Raw genomic sequence first — 19,360 nt, 5'->3', positions numbered from 1 at the left:
CTGCTGGGGAGGGGCCAGCCCAGGGCAGGGAGGGCGCAGTGGGTCACAAGCATCCAGCTGCTCCAACCCCCAGGCCAGTGCCTGAGCAGGAGAGGGCACAGGAAAGCCAGAAGCTTCAGTGCGTCTCCCATGTGGGTGCAGGGCCAGCCCCCGGGCAGTCCTCCGCTGCTTTCCAGGCCCTCAGCAGGGAGCTGGAGGGGAAGTGGCACAGCCAGGACTTGAACCAGTGCTGTGATGTGGACGCTTTGCTCTTGGGTCCAAGAGGAGCTCCTGCTGCCCACGCCTGGAGTGGGGGCTGGGACCTGTGTGCAGGGGGAGTGGGAGGCTTGGAGAGGAGACCCTCACCACGGGTCTCCCTGTCTGTACAGGCGGGAGCCCGGTGGCAGCTGGGCAGGCCCTGGAGGAGGGGAAGTGGCTGACACAGGTGGGAGTGTCCTGGGGAAGAGGAGAGAAGAGGGAGGAGGCAGATGGGGCTGTGAACCTGCTTCCGGCTCGGCTCTGGGCCTCCTGCGTGTCCCCCAGGCTGGATGGAGCTGCCCGGGAGGGCTGTGGGAGGCAGGTGGCTGTCAGGGTGGCTGCAGCCAGCCGTGTGCGTAGGCTCTGTGCAGGAGCACCATCGGACCCAAGCAGGTGCCACAGGTCTACTAAGAGCCCTTGGGCTTCCATCCTGCACCTTGGAGCCAAGGAGGAGAGGGTAGACAGGCCCACTCGGCCTGTGCCAGTTGGGGCCCAGCCTTCTGTCCTTGCTGGACCCTGCAGTGACCAACATCCCATTGGTCTCCCCAAAGTGTGCGGCAGGATGCTGGCTCCTGTCTGGGCTGGTCATGAGGCAAGGGTGTTGGTAACTGCACTGTGCTGTCCTGTGTGTGTGCCCATCCTGCCCTGGCCACTGCAGCTTCCCTGGGAGGCCCAGGGACATCACCCAGAGGAGAGAAGTCTCCAGAACTGGGGTCGAGCAGGGGCCGCCTAGGTTCCTCCCAGTGACCTTTCTGTGGCCTCCTGACTCATCCCAGGGACACCTGGTGTCCCGTTCCCCAGGAAAGACCCTCCCTGGGCTGCTGCCCGGCCCCTGACTCAGCCCTGGGCGTGCCAGGGTGTGTCGCGCCCACCCCTTGCTGACCCGTGGCGAGGACTCCCCACACAGGTCCACCTGCACTGCCTGGGTGTGTCACGGCTGTGCCCTACAGCCCTGGCATGGTCCCAGGGCGGCCCCCTGCAGGAGCCATGCCCCTACAGCCCTGGCATGGTCCCAGGGTGGCCTCCTGCAGGAGCCATGCCCCTGGATTAGCTGGACTAGACACCAGGTCTGTGTTTATTTTCATGTGGGCATCAGGGATGCTGGGCTGCGTGCCTGAAGACTCCCACAGCCAGGGCCATCGCTGCTGTTCCCAGAAAGCTGGGTTAGAAGTGGAGCTGGGGTGCAGTCCCAGGCCCCCCCGCAGCCTTGGCAGCTGCAGCCACCACATGCTTCCTGCATGGTACGCACACGCTCAGGGCTCCGGGCAGGCAGGGGTGATCGCCAGCCCTGCCCAGAGTTTCACGGGTGGAAGCCTCCATGCGTTTTCAGCCAGGCCTCAGTGTGTTCTGTGTGGAGCATGTGGGGGCAGCGTGACCATGACATTGGGGGCGCAGGTCTGGGGTGGTGGGCGGAACTGCTGGCCTCCCTGACGTCACTGGGACCCTGAAATGCCCCCCATTGCAGGGTAGGTGAGCAGCGAGCCCGTGTGGACGTTGGGAGGGGAGGACAGAGCTGCTTCCCCTGTCGTGGACGAGGCCAACTCGTGGCTGTCCTGGGAGCCCCAGCCGGGCACTTCCTGGTGCCCAAGGCAAGAGCCACAAGGGGCCCTCCCCTGGGCCAGCCTCTGCATCCCCCGGGCCAGCCTCTGCATCCCCCGGGCCAGCCGCAGGGCCTCTGCATCTCCTGAGGTTCCAGCGTCCCCTGGCAGGTGCTGAGCACCCACTGTCCTTGCCCAGCCAGGGACCCGGACCCCTTCCCTCAGCCCCTCAAACCTGGGTACAGATGGCAGTGGGGTGCCAGCCCTGTCCCTCACCTGCCTGTCCCAGCTCCAGGTCACCCCAGTGTTCAGGTGGTATCTGAGCAGACTGGGCAGCTGCTGGCGCTGCCTACATGTCCTGCCCGAAGGAAGTTCTGGGCCTTGCAGGGGTGTGGACTGGCCAGCAGAGCTGGGCCTGCAAGGGCTCTACTCAGTAACTGGTCCTGTGGTTGTACCTGGGTGTCCTTGTGGTCTCCACCCCTGCCGGGGCCTGCCCAGGACCCAGCCAGCACCCCGGCATCCAGGGGAGGCAGATCTGGGCCAGACAGTCTTGCTGGCTTCTGCTTTCCAGCCAGCTGCACTGGGCAGCACGGCCACGTCAGGCACTACCCTGCCTGCTCCCCACTCAGGAAGACCCCGCCACAGCCCCAGCGTGCGCAGAACGGGGACAGCAACTGCCCTGGGCCCAGGCAGGGTAGCTCAGCACCCGCCCTGTGGAGGCTGCTCAGCAAATATTTGACAGCCAAGAGCCTGGATCTGGGCCCTCCTCAATGGGCAGCGCCGCTAGCCTAGGGGAGTCCACCCCCCAGGGCTGCATGGCAGGACCTGTGCACAGTGCTGGGCCAGGTGCCTGCACTCCAGGATGCCATCACCCGTGGGGTCTGGAACCTGCATCCCGCTCCCTCTGGGACCCTCCCCTGGCAGGTCTGCGAGCTGAGTGTGAGGCTTGCCCTAGAGACTGTGCCCACTCAGCAGCAGGCATCCGTGCCGGGGCTCTGGGGTCCTGGGTGTTCTCGAGTGTCGTGGTATCTCCTTGCCTTCCCACGTGGCCCCTTGGTTTTGTCGGATGGCAGGCGTGAGCACGGGTGACGTGGCCCCTCTCCCCCTGCCCAGGGGACGTTCTCTTCCAGATGGCCGAGGTGCACCGGCAGATCCAGAACCAGCTGGAGGAGATGGTGAGTCGTGCCCCAGGGAAGCAGCTGGGCAGGCGGAGAGGGTCCGGTCAGCCGCCCCCGAGGGCGGGCCAGGCGGGGTGGGTCCAACCAGCTCCTGCCGACTGGCTTCTTCTCGCTCCCGCTTTCCCGACTGTTACCTGGGGACAGCCGGCCCAAAGGGTGTCCCCCCAAAACACATCCTGGCCTGAGGGCTCACAGAGGTCTCTCCCAGGGAAGCTGTCCCAGTGACCCCAGCATGGGCCAGTATGGGAAGGACGGTGGGCGGCTGTTTCTGTCCCCTGTGAGGAACGAAGCCTGTTGGCAGGCCAGGCTCACGCAGCACCCAGCACTTGCGTCCCATGCTGACGCGCACCTGGCAGCTGGGCAGGGTGCTCCACGGGCAGCTCCTCTTTCACGCCCCCTGCCAGAGCCCGTGGCGCTGCGTAGTGGCCTCTGCCTGCCCCGGGCCTCGGGGCTGACCCCTGCTCTCTCCGTGTGCAGCTGAAGTCTTTCCACAACGAGCTGCTCACACAGCTGGAGCAGAAGGTGGAACTGGACTCCAGGTACCTGAGCGTAAGTACCCCTGCCCTGCGGCCGGCGGCCACCGCGGCCTGCCGCCCCGCCACCATGTCTTCCCCTCAGTCACGGGGGCTTTCAGCTCCCTCCAAGTCCCGCCTGCGTGGGCCCGCAGCTGTGGACCCAAGTCCCTCACGCTGGGGCCCGTGTGCCTTGAGTGGGGGCACCTGTCGTGGTCCCTCGGCCCGTCCTTGTCCCGGCCGCTGGCAAGAAGGCCTGGGACTGAGGCTGTGTGGGCGCACGAGCCCTGGGGGTCTGGCGGGGCATCCGGGGGCAGGGCTGGGCCTTGGCCTGCTGAGGCGGGAGCCCGGGGACGGCGTGGCAGTTCACCCCCTGCCCGCTGCTCTCGGCGCCAGGCTGCGTTGAAGAAGTACCAGACGGAGCAGAGGAGCCGCGGGGACGCGCTGGACAAGTGCCAGGCCGAGCTGAAGAAGCTGCGCAAGAAGAGCCAGGGCAGCAAGAACCCGCAGAAGTACTCGGACAAGGAGCTGCAGGTAGGGCACCGCACAGGCTGCTGAGCGGAGCCTCTGCCAGGCGCTGGAAGGCTCTGGGCTGGGGGGCCGAGACCGCTTGTGGAAGGGCTGGCCTGGGGTTACTGTCACCACGCCCAGGACCACTGCAGGCCCCACTCACTGTCGCATCGGGGGCAGGGCAGCTTTGCCCAGCGCCCCCGTTGCCGTGTTTGAGCTGCCACATGCCAGGTGTGCACAGGAGGGGTGAGGGCAGCCGGGTGTGCGCAGGAGGGGTGAGGGCAGCCGGGTGTGCGCAGGAGGGGTGAGGGCAGCCGGGTGTGCGCAGGAGGGGTGAGGGCAGCCGGGTGTGCGCAGGAGGGGTGAGGGCAGCCGGGTGTGAGCGTGGTGAGGCCAGACGGTTCCTCCAGGGCCCCCCATGTGACCTATGACCCAAGGCACTTGCACCTGGGGCCGCAGTGGCTGCGACAGTGACCTGTGGGTGGCGTTAGGGATGTTCCTACTTGGGCTGTGTTCAGGTGTACTGATGTCCCGTGTGTGACAGCCACCCCTCGACCCGTGTCTGCCATACCTGCGACGTGGCAGCACTGGAGAGCAGCGTGTGCGGCGTGTGGCTCCGCAGATAGCGGTGTTCTCGCGTGCCTGGCGTGTTCCGTGTGGAAACGTGTTCTTCCACGTGGTGTCCTGGGTTGTGGCGTGTCCCCTTGTTAAATAGATTTTTATTTTATTTATTTGAAAGAGTTACAGAGAGATGGAGATCTCGTATCTCTGGTTCTTTCCAGAAATGGTCACAGTGACCAGGGCTGAGCCAGCTGCAGCCAGGGAGCCACTGGTGCCACATCTCCCGTGCAAGTGTTTGCCCAGGCACATGGGTCACCTCCGCTCTCCCAGGCGCACTTGCAAGGAGCTGGGTGGAAAGGGGAGCAGCTGGGACTCCAACTGGCCCTTAGGGGTGCTGGCATCTCAGTCAGTGGCTTCATGTGCTGTGCCACTCTGCCAGCCCTAGCCGTGAAGACCCCTCGTGACTGGACAGTGCAGCACTGGCCGGGTGGGGCACTGTGGGGTTCGGGTCAGGCTCGAGTCGACGGGCCTTGCTGTGTGGCCACGCTTGCTGACCACCACCCCAGTGAGGAACCATCAGCTGAGTTGGTGGGTTCCCAACGTCAGGGCAGGGCCAGGGTGAGGAGACAGGCCTTGGACTTGGGCAGTGGTGTTCAGGCCACAACTTGAGCCTGGCACCCCCTGCTCTGCCCACCACCGCTGGCGCTCCTCTCTCCAGGGAGCCCTAACCACGTGCCTCCCGCCCTGCTCCCAGCTGTCCCCGTGCTGGGCGTGGGAGGGGGCCGTGTGCTGTGAACCAGGCCCTGCAGGGTTGATACCCCAGGAGCCTGAGGCAGCTGCACCTGTGCTGCCCGCGGGCTGCCCTGGCACCTGCAGCCCCTCGGCAGGCCCTGGGCTCATTGACCCAAAGGTGGGCCACCTCCAGGCCATGGCCTGGGCAACGGAAGCTTTCAATTGGGGTCACCCTAGTGCTGTGGACGCCTCTTCCACGGGAGACCCCTGTCCCTCAGGCAGGCAGGGGCCCCAGAGCGCATGTTAATGCAGAATTGGCTTCAGGCGGCCAGGAGTGGTGAACACCAACTGTGAGCAGCCTTTGGGGGCCAGTACGTGACCCATGAGTGCGGGGTTCAGCAGTGGTGTCCCTTCCCAGGTGACCCTTCAGGAAGGGCTGGCTCCTGTGTGCCCCTGGCGAGAGAGGGTGCCTGATTCTGGGTGTGCTCCTGGAGCAGGCAGCAGTGTCGGGGCCGCTGTGTTGGCCCCAGGGCCATAGACTCCCTCGCTGCCTCCTCTGGGTTTGTGGGAACAGCGCTGTGACGTAAGCTGTTGTCCTGGGCAGGGGGTGGGGTCCCCTGGCCACCGGGCCAGCTGGGGGCACTGTTACCGTAGCTGGCGCCTTCTGCACCCTGAGCAGGTGGGCACAGCGGGCCCCTTCAAGCCAGCTAGGCTAGCCAGCTATGGTCTCGGTTGCGGAAGCCGCCTGCTGGGCCTGGCCTGCACAGGACGCTCACCTCTTCCATGGAGTCCCAGCTGGCCGGCAGGACTCTCCATAGCGTGCAGCAGGGGGTGTTCGGGCATGGCTTGTACTGTCCCACGGAGCCCCATGTCCACCTGGCCGCTCTGAGCTTCTTCCTGGGCTGCCAGGAAGAAGAGGTGGGGAGCCGGGCAGGGCGCACGGAGCCAAGGACCCAAGACCTCACTCGGCCTGAGGACTCCCCTTGCTCCCATCCGCACACCGGGGCCACACTGAGCCCACACATCCCTCCTGGGGATCCCTCTGGCCCAAGTGGGCCAGAGCGGGAGGAGGCTGACCTCAAGCTGTGCCAAAGACTGGCTTGCTGGGGGCAGCGGTGACGAGAGCACGCAGTGCCCAGGCCCCCTTCAGCCTTCCTGGACGGGAACAGGCAATGCAGGCTCCGACGAGCACTTGTCCCCCCGTGCCTTCCTGTGGCGCCCCGGGGGCTTTGCCCCCAGAACTGACGGCTACACAGCCTTAACCCCCACTCAGCCCCACCCCTTCCCCAGCTTCAGCCACTGTGCCCCAGCCTGGAGCTGTGGGAATTGGGCTGGGAACTGGCAGGAAGTCTTGCCACGGCTGTAGCAGAGCCCTGGTGCTGTGGTCCCCAGGGAGCCTCACCCCTGCAGGACTGAGGACAGACGGGGTTCCACCCACAGTGCCCACGGATGACCCCGCCCCAAGCAGGGGGGACCAGGCGCGTGCCCCCTGCCCAGGAGCCCGCTGCTCTCCAGGCCCACTTGTAATTGACTCTGGGCTTTGGGGTTTCCAGGAAGAATTAATTTTAGTTGTAGGTCAGGGGACGGAGCTGCTGGGTGCCCGCAAGGACACAGAGGGTGTGTGAGGGACAGAGGAAGCTTCCGTCAGTGAGGACTGGGCCAGGCCGGGAGCCCGCAGCCAGGCCTGGGGTCCCCCACCGTTTGAGCCCTCACTCCTCCCAGGATCGGAGCAGAGCCAGCGTGCGTGTCTGCAGCTGGAGAGGCAGGTGCAGGACAGTGTGCCCCTCAAGGTGGCTGTAGGTCCCATCCAGCTCCCCAGGGGCGGAGGGTGTGGACAGTAGCAGGCAGAAGCCAGGATGGGTACAAAGGAAGTGCCCTTTTGGGTAGAGCATGTTGCCTTGAGGGGCAGCTGGGCACCTGAGCACCAGCCATGGACTTGTTGCCCACTTGGGTTCCTCAGAGCTCAGGTCCCTGCCTGGGCCGGACGGGGCACCTTGGCACACGTGAGGCCACGTCTCCAGCCTTGCACCACCTGCCCTGCCCACAGGCGGGGCCATCATGAGAGCAGCTGGGCCTCGCCTCGGCCATGTGCGTGGACATGGGTGGGCAGTGGGTGCCAAGGGCGTGTGGGCGGAGGTGGGCAAGCAGAGTGGGCCTCTCACAGCCAGCCCGGCCACACTGGGAGCGCTGGGCTGCTGACCCAGGCAGGGCGCTGCACTTCCCTGCTCTGTGGTGACACATCAGGTGTCGCTTGTCCTCGGAACTGCTCAGTCTGCAGTGGCTGTAACAGAAGAGGGGTCTGTCACCACTGCAGCCCCGAGGGTCCTTAGACGTCCCCTCGCATTCACTTCAGCACTGCCCGTGGCATGGGGTGTCCACTCCCAGCTCTGTACCCCAGTGTTGGGCCACAGCCTGCCCACGCCAGCCTCGCAGCCGATGGCAGGGGTCTGGAGGCCACCGCAGCTGGTTGGCCGTTGTGCTGTTGGTCCCCGGTTGCAGGGAGTGGCCGCTGGCACCCCGTGCTGACTGCTGAGCCTCGGCGCCCTCCCTGGGATTGAGGAGCCTGGGAAAGCTGCAGCAGCCATCTCCGAGGGGGCGGTTTGTTCTAGAACGCCCCACCCCCTCTCTGAGTCACAGGCTGGCTGGGCGCGAAGGAGAGGCCGGTTCTCAGCACTTTTGTCTTCTCGGATTACAGGGCTGAGAGCTGGGGTGGCTAAGTGGGAGCACGGCGGCGCGTCGCCATGGCACCCAGCAGAGCAAGGAGCAGCGGAGGCAGCAGGCAGAGCAGGGACGGCCCGTGCCATCGCCATGGCCACCGCGAGGCTGTAGTGGCAGCTGAGGCTTGCAGCATGCCCCCCCCCAGTGGCAGGGGTCCCGCCCAGCAGGAGTGCGCCCGTGTGGTGACAGGAGTTGGTGGACCAGGCCCACTGTGGGAGCCGTGGGGCCGCTGGGCACGCCCAGAGCACACGCCCCTCGCCTCCCCAGCGGGTGGAGACTGAAAAAGGGAGCAGCAGCCCCAGGAATGAGGCCAGCACCGGGCCGGCCTCCAGGGAGCGCGCCACTCGGGAAACACCGCAGCCTACAAACCCAGAAACGCTCGGGAGGCACTGTCCTTGCCGTGCCGGGAGCCCCCAGGGGCCTGTGTCCTGGTTTATGCCCGTGGCCCTGCCGCCATGCCGAGCGGCGTGTTCAGCAAAACCCGTTTAGGTGATGGGTGCCTGGGCATCATTGGTCAGCGTCCCAGGCCGCCCTTCGCGCCTGGGCAGGGCGTAGGGACCCAGAGCTGGAGTGGACTGGGCCTGTCCAGCCCCCGGGAGCCTCATGTGGCCCCGAGTTGCTGCTCAGGGAAGCCATGTGAGGAGGAGTCGGGGTGCAGGGTCCTCCGGGCAGGCGCAGGCCGGGCTTGCTGTGGCCTTAGGGGATGGGCCTGTACCCCCATGCCCTCTCAGCCTGAAGGTGGGGAGGGGTCCTGTGCATGCACCGTGCTGAAGCCAGTGGGGAGAGGGATCCCAGCGGCAAGGTGGCCCCGTGGGCGCAGGTGTGTGACCAGATACAAAGGACTCAGGGCCACCCGGAATGGGGACCGAAGGGGGACCCCAAGGCTGGCAGGTGCCAGCCCAGGTCGTCTCCAAGAACCACTAACTGGCTGCCCGTGGGGGCCGTGGCCTTGGTGGGGTGGGAACGGAGCCTGTGAAGAGATGGGGCGTGCTAGGGAGAGAGGGGCCACCAGGCACAGACCCTGGGGTGCCCGTGGTCTTGGGCAAGGCCTGGCTGGCTCAGCAAGCTGGAAGCAGAGCCAGCATCCTGGAGGCAGCGCTGGGAACCTGTTGCACTGCTGAGCCTGGGGTGGGTGGCACCCGGGGTGGGTGGCACCCAGGAACAGCCCGCTCCCCTCCCCCTTCCTTCTGTGGGCGCCACTCACCCACGCCAACTCAGCTGGAGGTGCAGTGTGAGTCAGAGCCGGGCCTGTGCCCTGCTGGAGGCCCCATCTCCCCAAGGACTCTGCAAATGACGGGGGGGTGTGTGCCCGACTCAGGGCACCAGCTGGAGATGGGGCCTGGGGCGTCTGCCCTGCGGCCTGGTCATGCCTGTGACCGTGGAGCCTCCCAGCCACCCCAGTCCCCAAGGTGACAGGGAGTCCTGGAGCCTGTGTGCGTGGTGATGGTTGCCCACGCCTGACCTGCCCCTCTGCGTGGCCCCTCCCCGGATCCGGCTTCATCCGCTTGTCCCATAGTGACCACTCAGTCGGGGTTGCTCGAGCTGGTTTTCGGGGGGTCTTCTGCTGGCTTTGCTGCCCAGATGCCCCCAGTGCTGGGGCTGCCTTGGCTAATGGCACAGCCCTGAACCGAGTCTGCTGCACGCGTGATGGGGATCCTGTGGCTTCACCGACACACAAGGTGAGCTGAGACTCAAACCGGTGACCCCCACCGGAGACTCAGCCCCAACGAGCAGTAAATGCACGAGCCAGTGGAGGGTCCTCAGCCTGCCGCAGCCCTCACATCTCCTCCACCTTAGCTTCCTTCCCAGGCCAGGATGGGAGGAGGGGCTGGCAGGTGGGCACGTGGGGAGCGCCCCACTCTGCTGCCAGTCCTGTGCTGTGCCCTGCCAGACCAGGGTTGTTTCCAGCAGTGCTGTGTCTGGGCTGCTCAGAACGGGGGCCAGGCTGAGGCCTGCCTCGTGGCAGGTGCAGAGCCTTAGCTGCCGACGGCCAGCCTTGTGTCCCTCCTGCCCGCGCTGTGGGGGGCACGCTATGCCTGCCCATCTCCCGCCTCCGTGATGAGTGGCTGCAGTCGCTGTGCCTGGCTCAGGAGGGCCGCTGGCCTGCAGCCTACCAGGGGCAGGCCCTGTCCACCTGCCTGGAACCCTCGGCCACAGCGGGCAGACAGATCTCGGCGGTGGGCGGCCGTGGGGTACGGCCCTGCTCGCCGCTCTCGGGGTCCCTGGGGCGCTGGGAGTGGAGCTGAGCCCCCCCTCCCCCTCCCCCCTCCTCCCTCCCCCAGTACATCGACGCCATCAGCAACAAGCAGGGCGAGCTGGAGAGCTACGTGTCGGACGGCTACAAGACCGCACTCACCGAGGAGCGCCGGCGTTTCTGCTTCCTGGTGGAGAAGCAGTGTGCTGTGGCCAAGAACTCAGCCGCCTACCACTCCAAGGTGCGTGGTGCCCGGGGGCTGCAGGCGAGGGCGGCGTGCAGCGGGCTCCTGGTCGTTCCTCGGCCCTGGCCCAGCCACGCAGGACTGCATTCAGAGGAGCAGACCCTTGCCTGTCCAGAGACGGCAGCCCCCGTTCCCTCGGGCCTCTGCTCTGCCCAGGCTGTCCACCAGGCCTTCTCCGCTCTTTCCCTGGGCGCCACGGGCACCCTCGGCTGTTTCCTGACCCCTTGGGGGGGGCCTGTGCTCCCCCTCGCCCGTCACCAGTCCCAGGACCCGCCCAGCCGTGAAGGAATCTCACCCTCTGTGGGGGCGGGGGGTCTGAGCTCAGAGCCTGCTGAAGAGGGGGCTCTGTGCCCCTTTAGGCCGGGGCGGGCCAGGCCCAGGCTCTCCCCTGTGCTGGGTACGGGCAGCTCATTGGGCCCCGTTCCCTGCACACCAGGACTGGAGGAGGCTGGACTGGAGAGGGCCCCCTAGAACACTCTGGAACCTTTCCCAGGCATAGTGGATCTGAGTGGCAGTGGGGTGGCCCAGGAGGCCACAGTGTGTGCGGCTTCCGCGGGGGAGTTCTCGGGACACAGAACACGCCGACGCCTGCCTCTCCGGCTCACACGCGCCCACACACGCGCTGCCCCTCCCCCGCCCTCCCTGAGCGGCTCCTGGACTTGCCCAAGCCTGCTCCCTGGCTGGGGCAGGTGCACCTGTGTTCCCCGGGGCACAGCCCTACCCCCCACTCCCCTCCCCTCTGCTCTCACTGCTGGAAACACCTGCTTGCTGGGGGCAGGTTCCTGGCTGCAGCTCAGTGGGACCACGGCCAGCCACAGCCTCCCTGTGCCCCTGGCCTGCGGTGGCAGGCAGAGGAGAGCTAGCAGGGGTGACAGGTGTGTCTCCTAGGGACTCCCGACGCCCATTGTACCTGCGGGCATGGAGGGGGCACATCTCCATCAGGCTCAGACCAGGCCCCTGGCCCGGCTGCCCGCAGCTCCTGCCAGCTCGGTGGAGGCTCTGGTGTGGGCCGCGTCTGCCCCCTGGTGGTCACCGCTAGACACTGCTCCTTCCTGTGGCGGCCTGGTGGCAGTAGGGACTGCCTCGGGTGGGTGCTGGCCTCAGCGTGGCCCTGGAGCTGGGCCCCTGACTCTGGCTCTTGCCTCCAGTCTGAGATACCCAGGTCACCCATGCCGGGTCTCAGCAGGTGTCTCCACAGCAGCCTCCCCAGTCCTCGCCACGTGGGAGCGGCTCATGGGACTGTTGGGAAGCAGGAAGGGGCAGATCCCGCACTCTGAGTTGCTGACCCCTGGGGTGGAGGGACGGAGACCCTTTATCCAAGTGTCTGCCAACCCACATCACCCACGCTTCCACAGGCAGGTGGGCAGGAGAGGCCCTGAGGGGTGGGCTGCCTCGGCCTGCAGGGGCCACGGCCGCGCACACTTTGCAGCCCGAGTGGCCAGGAGGACAGGTGTCCGGCTCCCTGGCATCTGGCTGGTGCCTGCAGCAGGTGCAGGACCCTCGTGCAGACCAGTCAGCTCACCCAGGTTCCTGAGCCCGGCTGGGCCTCACCCTGTGCCCACCTGGTGGCCGTGGTGAGCCCGCAGGCAGCGCCAGGCACTCTGGCCACTGGAGGCGTGCCAGGGTAGGCCCCAGGTCCTGCCTGCCCCTTGCAGTGTGCTGCCTTCTGTCTCTACTGCAGGCTCCGCCCGTGGCGGACTGCTTCTGCAGGGGACCCCACCCGGCTGCGTGTGGGGTCGAGCCCTCCCCCAGCGGCTGGGCAGGCCGAGCTCCGGATTAGCCCCAGGGGCTCCCCGTGGATCAGGAGAGAGACCCCCAGCCTTGCCCACCTCCCTGACCGCCTCTCCGTCCCATGGCTCCACCGCAGGGAAAGGAGCTGCTGGCTCAGAAGCTTCCAGTCTGGCAGCAAGCCTGTGCCGACCCCAACAAGATCCCGGAGCGCGCGGTGCAGCTGATGCAGCAGATAGCCAGCAGTAACGGCTCCGTGCTGCCCAGCGCCCTGTCGGCCTCCAAGTCCAGCCTGGTCATCTCGGACCCCATCCCGGGGGCCAAGCCTCTGCCTGTGCCCCCCGAGCTGGCGCCCTTCGTGGGGGTGAGTCCCTGGCCTCCGGGCACCCCAGGTGTGGGGGCGGGCGTCCGGCAGCAGGCCCCCTGCCGAGGGTTGGGGGGCCGGGCTGGCCTCGCACCCAGGTCCCCAGCGATGTGGCGCCTGCCTCCCCGCAGCGGATGTCAGCCCAGGAGAGCGCGCCCGTCCTGAACGGCGTCTCCGGCCCAGAGAGCGAGGACTACCACCCCTGGGCTGACCGCAAGGCCACCCAGCCCAAGTCCCTGTCCCCGCCACAGTCACAGGGCAAGCTCAGCGACTCCTACTCCAACACACTCCCCGTGCGCAAGAGTGTCACCCCCAGAAACAGCTATGCCACCGGTAAGGCCCCCGCGGCGCTGGGGGGGACATGCTGTGTGCACGTGTGTGCCCATGGGGGGCCTTGGGCAGGGAAGTGTGAACAGATGTGTCTGCGCTGTGCTGTTACACTGAGGATGGGTGTGCCCACACGAGTGTGCACAGCATTGCCCCCAGGGCCTCAGCCCTGCCTCCCACGCTTTCAGTCCCTGGCGACTGGGCAGCGGCACCTTTGGGCCCCATGAGCTGGCTGCTCCATCTTTGAGGGGGTAGACCCTTCCGCGTGCGGTCAGCCCCGCATTCACGTGCGTGCAGCGCTTCCCCGGGCCCACAGCTGCCCACGCTGTCCCCACAGCTGAGAACAAGACTCTGCCCCGCTCCAGCTCCATGGCCGCCGGCCTGGAGCGCAACGGCCGCACACGGGTGAAGGCCATCTTCTCCCACGCGGCCGGCGACAACAGCACGCTGCTGAGCTTCAAGGAGGGCGACCTCATCACCCTGCTGGTGCCCGAGGCCCGCGACGGCTGGCACTACGGCGAGAGTGAGAAGACCAAGATGTGAGTACCAGCCAGGAGCTGTGTCCTTCCCGGGGGGGCAGGGGCAGCCAGGCCCCCCAGGAGCTGTGTCCTTCCCCGGGGGGGCAGGGGCAGCCAGGCCCCCCAGGGCTGCTCCCCCACACCTGGCCCTCACGACGCCTCTCTGCGGCAGGCGGGGCTGGTTCCCTTTCTCCTACACGCGGGTCCTGGACAGCGATGCCAGCGACAGGCTGCACATGAGGTGAGCTGGCTGCACCCCCAGGACCCAGGGGGCAGTGAAAGGGGCCGGGTGGGGAAGAACCCAGAGGCTGGGACCCAGAGCTCAGAGGACCCGGCCCCTCCTGCCTGCCCTGTCCCTCGTCTGCATGTCCGGGCCTGGCGGGTGGCCACGCTGCAGCCTGGGGCAGGCAGGTGCCGGTGCCCTGGCCGGGTGGGCGCTCTGAGCACCACGTCTTGCAGCCTGCACCAAGGCAAGAGCAGCAGCACGGGCAACCTACTGGACAAGGAGGACCTGGCGCTCCCGCCCCCTGACTACGGCACGTCGGCCCGGGCCTTCCCCGCGCAGCCAGCCGGCACCTTCAAGCAGAGGCCCTACAGCGTGGCCATGCCAGCCTTCTCCCAGGTAGGTGCCCACACAGGGCGGGGCGGAGGGAGGAGATGGAGTCTCTTGCTTTTTTCCCCAAGATTAATTTATTTAAGTGAAAGGCTGAGAGTGAGAGAGGTGTCCGTTGCTGGATCCCTACCCAGATGGCCACAGTGGCCAGAGCTGGGCTGAGCCGAAGCCAGGAGCCAGGAGCTTTTTCTGCGGCTCCTTGGCTGAGGACTGTGCAGCTCCCCATCCATCCACGAGGTGGCTCAGGTGCCCAGGTGGTGGCTGGCACCTGGTCCTGCAGCTCTGTGCAGGGCCAAGGGCCTGGACTGCTGGCCTCAGTGCTGGCTGGGCCAGCAGGAGTGGAAAGGCTGGCCCATGGGGCCCCTCTACAGCTTACAGGGGTTCATCCACCCGGCCCTAGGACCAGGGCAGGCCAGTGGCTTTGTTCCTGGCTGGGCCAAGGCAGGCAGCAGGAGAGAAGGGCCCACCATGTGGGTGGACAGCCTAGGGAACCCCATGGCGTGTGCTCAGCACCCGAGGGCCCCCAGCAGCTTTCTGGGTCCTGTGAGGAAGGCTTGGCTGGCCCGGGTGCCAGGCAGCAGCATGGGCAGTGTGGGCAGGCTGAGGGGCTGCAAGTGTGGCCAGGCTTGGGCTCACTTTTGTTTATCTTTTGTAGAAGATAAAGCTGTGGCAGACAAGCATGCAGGGCCTGACAGGGACCCAGGCAGCACGCCATGCCCCTGGGGCGCCCTGCGTGCAGGGCTACTGAGGGCTGGCTGGGGGCCACCTAGCCAAGCCTGCTGCCTCTCACCTAGCGGCCACACAGGAGGGCAGTGGGCAAAGATGTAGGGGAGGTGAGGGACACCTCCTTGGGAACCTCATTTGGATCCCAAAGGGGCAGGACCACCCCTTGCAGGTGTGAGGCAGGGCTGAGGTGTGAGGGCTGCGGCTGAGGCAGGGCTGAGGTGTGAGGGCTGCGGCTGAGGCAGGGCTGCGGCTGAGGCAGGGCCGAGGTGTGAGGGCTGCGGCTGAGGCAGGGCTGAGGTGTGAGGGCTGCGGCTAAGGCAGGGCTGAGGTGTGAGGGCTGCGGCTGAGGCAGGGCTGAGGTGTGAGGGCTGCGGCTGAGGCAGGGCTGAGGTGTGAGGGCTGCGGCTGAGGCAGGGCTGCGGGCAGCCCCCCACACTGATTTGTTCTGTCTTTGCCATAGGGTCTGGATGACTACGGGGCGCGGTCCGTGAGCAGGTAAGGGTCTCCGACTCGCCTTGGGCACCGCAGTGGGGGCACCAGGTCTGGGTCCGGAGGCACGGGCGGCCCCGGCAGCTGGCACGGCCCTGTGCTTTGTTCCGCAGTGGCAGTGGCACACTCGTGTCCACGGTGTGACGGCGGGCAGCTGCGGCCCCGAGCTCTTCCGCCCCGCACGGTCTCCAGCGCTTTCCCTCTCGTCGACTTGTTCTTGGGGTGTTTCTTCTCCACCTGCCCCGCCCCCGCCTTTTGGTTGTTACCCCAGACTCTGCCCCAGGGTCCATGGTGCTGCCGCCCGCACCCGGCGCCCCCGCACGCCAGGCCTCGGCCGCCTGCCATTGCCGCGCCGTCCCCGAGGCCGCGAGCTGGCCTTGGATTTGAAGAAAATAAAAAACTTCTCCTCCCTCTCCTGCTCAAAAAAAAGGGGAGGAAAAGGAGTTTTTTTTCCTGAAAACACCAACTCTGCATGGCCTCCTGGTGTGTGTGAGCCTGCTTCTGACGCCGCCCCAGCCAGAGGCCAAGCGGGGAGAGCCACGCGGGGGGGGGCTGGCCCCGATGGCTCCACCAGGACTGCCGGGGCAGTGGGCACTGGCACAGGGGCCCCTCTGGGTCTTCCCAGACCCCACGCTGGCCAGGAGCCATGTGTTTGCCCAGCCCTGCCGGGTAGGCAGTCATGCGTGGCACAGACAGTGTCTTAGGGCCCAGGGAGCGGGCGGCCCCTGCCTCGGTGGCTCCTGTGCCCTGTGCGCGTGGACATGGTGGCTCGTGGCTGTCTTGTCCCAGCCTGGCCGGCGCGGCCCTGCAGCCCAGGGCGCCCCGTGGGCAGCGAGCAGGGGCCACTGCCGTTTCTGCCATGGCCAGGCAGGGTGCGTGGGCTGCGGGCACGTGCCGCCGAGCATGGCACGTGCCCGCAGCAGACTAGGAAATGGACAGTGCGCCCCATCGTTTTTCCTTTTCCTTTTTTAAAAACCTGAGTTGTGCCCTGTGCTGCGATTGACGGTTTGAATAAAAGTTTTATTTATCGCACTGAGTTGGGTTCGGCGCCTCCTTCCAGGGCCCCGGAGCCAGGCCCCGTCTGCCCACGGGCAGCCCTAACCGCGTGCCGTGTTTCCTTGCAGTGCCGAGGAGGAGGTGGCCAGGTTCTGAGCTCCCTGCCCGGAGGTAGTAAGTGGCCTGCTTTCTGCGTGCCGCACCCCCGGCCTGGGTCGGGGCAGCCACGCTCAGTGCAGGGGCCCGGCTGCCCGGCACAGCCTGGGGGTCAGCCTAGCCTGTCGGGTCCTGGGCTCTGGGCTTCTTTCTGGGCATCCTCCTTGGGCTCACGGACCTTCTGTGCTGGGTGTGGTGCTGGCCTCTCCTGCCCCTGTGGGCTGCTTCTGCCATGGTCACGGGTGACCTGGAGCTAGTCTCTGCCCCAGCCGTGCGCTGCCGGGTGTGGGGGGCGGGTCTGAACCGGCGTGGTGGGTGTCATAAGGTGAGCCCCAAGCAGGGCAGGCCTTGGCTCCTGCGGCCGCGTGGGCACCGGCGCCGCTCTGCTCTGTTGCCGTCTGACCCCAACATGGGGCAGATGCCCCAGAGCAGGCGCTAAGCGTCGGCACGCCTCACTCGTGACCACTGCTGTCCTCCATCCTGGGCACATGCTCTGACTTGGAGAGCTGGAGTGTGACTTCTAGATGGTTCTGTAGAAGCATGAGCCTGGAGTTAGAAGCAGGGCCATGGCTGAGCTGGCATTCTTGCTGGGGCCTTGGCCTGGGTTCTCCCAGGCCTTGCCTGACAATGGTGTGGGGGGGAGCTGTGCCCAGCCTTGGCCTGGTGGTGCCAGGGGGAGCTGTGCCCAGCCTGGCTGTGCTCAGGGCCCCGAGAGCAGGGCTCATGGCATCAGTGGGCAGGGCAGTGCCAAGCCCACTTTGTTTACGTTCTAGCACTGTAGGGCTGCAGAGGGGAGCAGCCTAAGTCCTGGAGTTGTGTAGCAAGTGCCCCTGTTGACAGTGGTACCTGCACGCTGTGTGTGGGCACCGTGATTGCCCAAGGCACCTGACTACTGCCTAGGACCGTGGCCAGGCCCCCGCAGCATGGGCCCTCTGCCCAGAGCCCTGGCACCCAGGCTGCTGCCCTGCATGGCTCCGTCTGTTCTGGAGACACCGTGGCGGCCAGCACTCCCCCTTATCGCCCGGAGGGGTGGCGTTCCTGTCACGGCTCTCCCCCAAAGGACACATGGGCTGGACTTCAGGCCCGCTGTCCGCTGGCCCGGCATGAGGCTCACACTGGCGCCCCCGCGCCTCCCGTGGCAGAGCTTGCACTTCTAGCTGCAGTCCCTGCTGGTCTGCTGCCCGAGGCCCGGGAGCCCTGATAGCATCCTAGCCACCTCCCCGAACACCCCCCATCACCGTGGTGGCCTCGGCCCCCTCCGGCACGCGGGGAAGGGGGGGCGTGGGCCCTAGCAGGAGACCCTCCAGCCTTTCTCCTAGGGGCCCAGGCTAGGTGGGCCGGCGGTAGGGCCCTGGCACCCACTTGGCCAGTCTCAGCCTCCCCGTGGGCTCTCAGTGCACTGCTCCATCCTAACCCTCACCTCCACAGCAGGGACGGGGCAGGGCCTGGGCCAAGTGGCTGCCGGCCGCCCCGGCTGGTCTGTGCGTCAAGGGGTGTATCCTGTGCTGTGAAGCTGGCCCGTGGGCACACTGCTGCCCGGCCTGAGCCAGCCTCATGGGGTCCTGCGCCTGCAGCTGGTGTCTTGGTTCTTGGAGCACACACGGGCAGGCCCGTGGGAGAGCAGCCTGGCTGCCCACTGGGCCCTGCTGGCGCCCTCAGCCACCTGCCACAGGTAACGCACGGCTGCTTCACCCGCGTCCGTGTCCGCCAGCCACCTGTGCGGCCGTCCTCAGAGCTGCCCCTCGCCCCTGTCTGCCGCCCTGTGCGGTCCCCGCCGGGGAGCCCCACCCCATGTCCTTCACGTGCCATCTCGTCTTGTCTCTAAGTCCTTGTGCATCAGGTGTGACCCCGGACATGGCAGGGCCTGGTTCCTGGGGGACAGCAGCTGAGCCCTTGGCAGGCGGGCAGGGACCCTGTGTGTGCCAGTGTGTGTGCCATCATGTCACCACGTGCAGCCAGGGGCCGCGTGTCTGTCCTGCATGCCTGGGCTCCCAGGGTGTGTCTGCCGAGCGGAGCCGCGTCCACACGTCCCCGCATGGCCTGGTGGGGGCTTCCCACACGGACACGGCCTGCACGGGCTGTCCCCGTTCCCCACTTGGCTGGGGCGTGCCTCTTGGTGACCGGGGTGTGGCCACGGCCCGTGCTCCCTGATCACGTGGGCAGAGTGGCCACTGTGTGGGTCACTCCTCGAGCTAAGGCTGCCCTCCTCTGTCCTTGCAGAAACCCCTTTGCCAGCGTCCAGCTGAAGCCCACAGTCACCCGTGACCGGTCCGCGCCCCTCCTCAGCTGACTGCTGTGTCGGCCACGGCTCCCGCCGCACCTGCAGCCTCTGGGCCCCACCCCCACATGAAGACTGGCCTGGGCAGGACCCAGGCTGCTCCGTGGCAGCGCCAGGGTGAAAGGAGACCACGTCGCCCCAGCGAGGTCAGCCATGGTGCCCACCTGTGCCCGCTACCATCCGTCTGCCAGGGCCGGTGGGGCAGCCACGCCCCCATCTGAAGTGAAGTCCTGCCCACTGCAGTCCTGCCTACCTACCTCGGTGCACCACACCCCTCCCTGTGCCCTCTGGCCCCCAAGTCTTTGGTCGGTCAAAGTCGCCACCTTCCAGGAAACCCACCAGCTGCAGGTACCAGGCCTTGCTGAAGACAGAGGGGCCCGCTTCACCAGGATTCCCTTACACGTGCCCCCAGTGCGGGCGTCAGAAGTGGGGCTCCGTCCAGGTCTCCCGCACGGCTGCCTGGGGCATCGCCCTTAACCTGCTCGGGGAGGTCAGGCTGCAACTGCTGGTCATGGCGGGATGCACGCGGCACAGGCCCCTGTGTCTCCTCCGTCCCTGAGCCTGGAAGAGCAGCAGAGGCCAGGGGTCCCCGCCTCACCCTGCCCCCCCAGGCCAGATCTGGGCTGAGCGGCAGCCAGGGCCAGGGAACGGCTCCTCGCCCCCCGCAAGACCCCGAGAGCCACCACACCGATCACTGAGGCCTTCTTAGCTTGATTTCTCTTTAAAAAACCAGCAGAGGGG

At 66.9% G+C, this 19,360-nt stretch overlaps 1 protein-coding gene across 11 annotated transcripts in view; it reads left to right on the top strand.

Annotated features, from left to right (window-relative positions):
- BAIAP2 (BAR/IMD domain containing adaptor protein 2) overlaps positions 1-18,983 on the top strand; it is a 35,926-nt gene extending 16,943 nt beyond the window's left edge. For 2 of the 11 annotated variants that reach the window (XM_040989794.1, XM_040989802.1), the window contains 11 exons: positions 2,889-2,950; positions 3,431-3,502; positions 3,862-3,999; positions 10,269-10,421; positions 12,292-12,516; positions 12,648-12,849; positions 13,181-13,382; positions 13,534-13,602; positions 13,821-13,983; positions 15,161-15,195; positions 18,562-18,983. In XM_040989794.1, the coding sequence (XP_040845728.1) occupies positions 2,889-2,950; positions 3,431-3,502; positions 3,862-3,999; positions 10,269-10,421; positions 12,292-12,516; positions 12,648-12,849; positions 13,181-13,382; positions 13,534-13,602; positions 13,821-13,983; positions 15,161-15,195; positions 18,562-18,631 (1,391 nt within the window). In that variant the 3' untranslated portion in view covers positions 18,632-18,983. Of the gene's footprint in view, positions 1-2,888; positions 2,951-3,430; positions 3,503-3,861; positions 4,000-10,268; positions 10,422-12,291; positions 12,517-12,647; positions 12,850-13,159; positions 13,383-13,533; positions 13,603-13,820; positions 13,984-15,160; positions 15,196-15,302; positions 16,086-16,313; positions 17,398-18,561 lie in introns of those variants that run through there. The other 9 variants (XM_040989796.1, XM_040989795.1, XM_040989803.1 and 6 more) reach the window with 8 other exon arrangements.
- Positions 18,984-19,360: the final 377 nt, after the last annotated feature.

This window comes from Ochotona curzoniae, unplaced genomic scaffold (assembly GCF_017591425.1).
Source record: "Ochotona curzoniae isolate NIBS_2020 unplaced genomic scaffold, NIBS_Ocur_1.0 contig_523, whole genome shotgun sequence".
Classification (NCBI taxonomy): Eukaryota; Metazoa; Chordata; class Mammalia; order Lagomorpha; family Ochotonidae; genus Ochotona; species Ochotona curzoniae.
The sequence above is the reverse complement of the archived record's forward strand: the minus strand, read 5'-3'. Positions and strand labels throughout refer to the sequence as shown.